General features: G+C 43.9%; 1 protein-coding gene across 1 annotated transcript; it reads left to right on the top strand.

Annotated features, from left to right (window-relative positions):
- The first annotated feature begins 110 nt into the window (after positions 1–110).
- LOC116378190 (AT-rich interactive domain-containing protein 3A-like) lies at positions 111–2,860 on the top strand. The gene is made up of 2 exons (XM_031840012.1): positions 111–771; positions 2,763–2,860. The coding sequence occupies exons 1-2, from the start codon at positions 468–470 to the stop codon at positions 2,858–2,860; spliced, it is 402 nt and encodes a 133-aa protein (XP_031695872.1). The 5' UTR covers positions 111–467.
- Positions 2,861–3,120: the final 260 nt, after the last annotated feature.

The following is a 3,120-nucleotide window of genomic DNA, read 5'->3' as shown; positions in this document are numbered from 1 at the left end:
TATATGTATATATATATATGTATATATATATATATATATGTATATATGTATATATGTGTATGTATGTATATATGTGTATGTATATACGTATAACATGCCCAGAGAAAAGAATGTTCGTAACATTTCATTCAATTAGCAAAAATGATCAACTTGATGATAAATAATGGTCCTTTTATGTGATTGCAACACTAATATGGAACGCTGAACAAAGGAAGAGAGTGTTCGTTATGAGATGCTCGTCCCAGCAACTGTGTTTTAAAAATAAAAGTTAGCCTTTGAAAACTCATGAGAATGAAATGAATGAAAATGTCTGAGACATGCATTATGATGATAGAGACGTCGATTTGACATATTCACAGAAACGAGTGCATTTCAATGAGAGCAAAGACAACATAGTGAATGTGAAAGCTTACTGATAAGTATTATCTATATTCTCAGACTGTCACACACAACCTACTTCTGACAGCATGCAGACATGTTTAGAGACAGATATCGCCTCCTTAATAGTCTTTTTCTCCCCAGAAGAGACCCTCTTGGGCAGCTGCCTGCCCAGCCGGGGGGCCCTCTCCATGTCGCCCAGCGGCCACCACGTGGCTGCCCAGGCGGCGGCCCTGGAACAGCTCCGAGAGAAGCTGGAGAGCGGCGAACCGCCGGAGAAGAAGATGATGACGGTGGCGGAGGAGCAGCAGAGGATCATGCAGCATGCCCTGCAGCAGAACCTGCTGGCGATGGCCACCCAGCTGCCCCTCAACATCAAACTCAACAACAGAGGTGAGACGCTCACAGGGGGCTAGAGTACACCGAGCTCTGTGGAGAAAGCCCTCTGGAGGAAGTCACAGGAAGTCTGGACCATCTCTTCACTTCATTTAGATCCCATGAAATGTGACTTGTGTGTAACTGTAGAATGTTAACTTAGAGCTACCTTTGAGTGTGCACAGCTCTGGCTAAGCTTTAAATAGCCGACATTAAATCAGAGGCTGAAGAAAATGAAACAACTGAAGCAGAATATTCAGGTTTGAAGCTCAGTATGCTAATGTAGCATGTAGCATGTGTTCTGTCTATTGGTTCCTCTGCATGTAGCTAAATGGGCAAAAATACTTTTCTCTATGCTATGCTATGCTACTGTATCAGCTGTGTTCCCTTTCTTATACGTTAGATAATTTATGTGCAACACAATGTTTATTTCTACACCGTCAAGAGATTCAATATTTTGATTATTGGCAACAAATGTCATGAAAAGACCAAAACCAACAATGAACGTATCTAACTTGGATAGAGAGATAGAATGATAGAGAGAGATCGAGAGAGGGGGATGGATAGATAGATGGATGGATGGAGAGGGATATATGGAGGGATAGATGGATGGATGGATGGAGAGGGAGGGATAGCTAGATGGATGGATGGATGGAGAGGGATATATGGAGGGATAGATAGATGGATGGATGCCAATAGTGCCAAATGTGTATTAATCCGCTGCTGAAAGTAGTCCCACAGGAGGAAGTAGTGCATTTGTTGGGGACTAAGGTTTGTTAAAGACTACAGTGAGCAGCTGTTCCAGGAGAGTCCTGAGCCCTTCTGTACTTTGAAAGGAAGGATATTTCTGAGTTGCGTCCACAGGAGGAGCCGGTGGGCTCACAGCTAAGAGTCACAGAGTAGTTCAGGATCTAGAGACAGACTTGTTGGGTTTGATCTGTTTTCATGGGATTTGTTCAAATCTATCTCGTCATCGTTGCACTCTCATCTTCTGACTTCACAACACTACATCTACAGATGCATTTTCCTTCAATGTCTTTTCTTTGCTCGTGTCACGTGCCCACATGTGTTGACGGGTCTCGCTTTAGAGTCCAAGTATCTACATTTAGATATGAAACAGTGGAGTCTGAGATGAAACCATATTTGTAGAAACATAAATTCAGCATGAGCTGATCTGAATGTATCATTTAGTAAGCGGGCGTTACTGTAATGCTGCTCGCTGCTTCCCGTGAGACTTTAAATGACTGTGTGTCTACCTCAGTAATGACCCCCCCCCCCCCCAGAGAGGCTGTCTGAGATCCTGCTGTGCAACGCCTCCAACCACTAACGCGAACACAGTTCATCACATCACACGTGTAATTTGAAGGCTCAAGCCCCACAAGATAGTCATGAAGAAATAGATCCTCCGGCTCGCCATGAGTAAAAAAAAAAGAAGAAAAGCCCGTCCAGCCGAGCCCTGGCCGTGACAACGCCATAAGTCACACAGGACTTAATGATGGAGGCTTAAGGAAGAATAAGGGCCTATCTGCTCAGGTGTGATATCATTTCTGTCTGCATCACCGCCTCTATCACATTAGTCATAATAAGCGGGCTTTGCGCTTGATACGCGATGGAAAAGAAAGGAGTGAGAATCTCTCTGGGGTTAATTCCCACGCTGGTCGTCTGGCTCTGGCCCTCACGTAACAAACACTGTCATTTAAAGATTACAACCCAAACACTGTTATTCGTCTCCACCCAGATGCACTCCTGAGACGCATCAAATCTGTGCCGAAGAGACGGCTTTCAATTCCACATTTCTGTTTATTTCCCAACCAGCAGGATTCATCTCTAACTGACATGTGCAAATGGCTGTAACATCTTCTGACAGTTCCTTTTCTCCCCAGAACTCTTTAATAAAGCTCTCCTTATCCTGTCACTCTCTGAATTATCACCAATACTCCAGCGGGCGCTCCTCCCGCTCTTTCTGTTCCCTTTCTAAATGCTCATATTGAGTTTTTCTCTCCTGACAGATGATAGACAAGAGACCGCATTGAACCTGTCTACCAACGGCATTAGCAGCATCAACATGTCAATAGAAATAAATGGAGTTGTCTACACAGGTAAATAGAGGGGCCGTTTGCTGATGTAATTGCAGGCAGGAAATTCAATAAGTTATAGCAGCGCCCTGGTGCTTAGTCCTCTGCGCAATTTGATGTCTTTGCTATAAAATCCATGGTAATGAAGTGGCAGTCCAATAGAGTTAAAAAAGTTAAATATCTCAAAATTGGGCCTGTGGATTTGAGGTCGATGGGGCTTATTGTCTTATGTGCCTGCCGAGAGCGTGTGTGTGTGTGTGTGTGTGTGTGTGTGTGTGTGTGTGTGTGTGTG

This window comes from Anarrhichthys ocellatus, unplaced genomic scaffold (genome assembly GCF_004355925.1).
Source record: "Anarrhichthys ocellatus isolate YVR2014 unplaced genomic scaffold, GSC_Weel_1.0 scaffold2180, whole genome shotgun sequence".
Lineage (NCBI taxonomy): Eukaryota > Metazoa > Chordata > Actinopteri > Perciformes > Anarhichadidae > Anarrhichthys > Anarrhichthys ocellatus.
Note: the sequence above shows the minus strand (reverse complement) of the source record. Positions and strands in the feature narration are given on the sequence as shown.

What these genes read in the sequence shown, in the direction of transcription:
- LOC116378190 (XM_031840012.1), top strand. Translation starts at nt 468, where the DNA reads ATGCAGACATGTTTAGAGACAGATATCGCCTCCTTAATAGTCTTTTTC. An exon ending in CATCAAACTCAACAACAGAG is followed by an intron (nt 772 to 2,762) that starts GTGAGACGCTCA and finishes CTCTCCTGACAG; the next exon opens with ATGATAGACAAGAGACCGCA.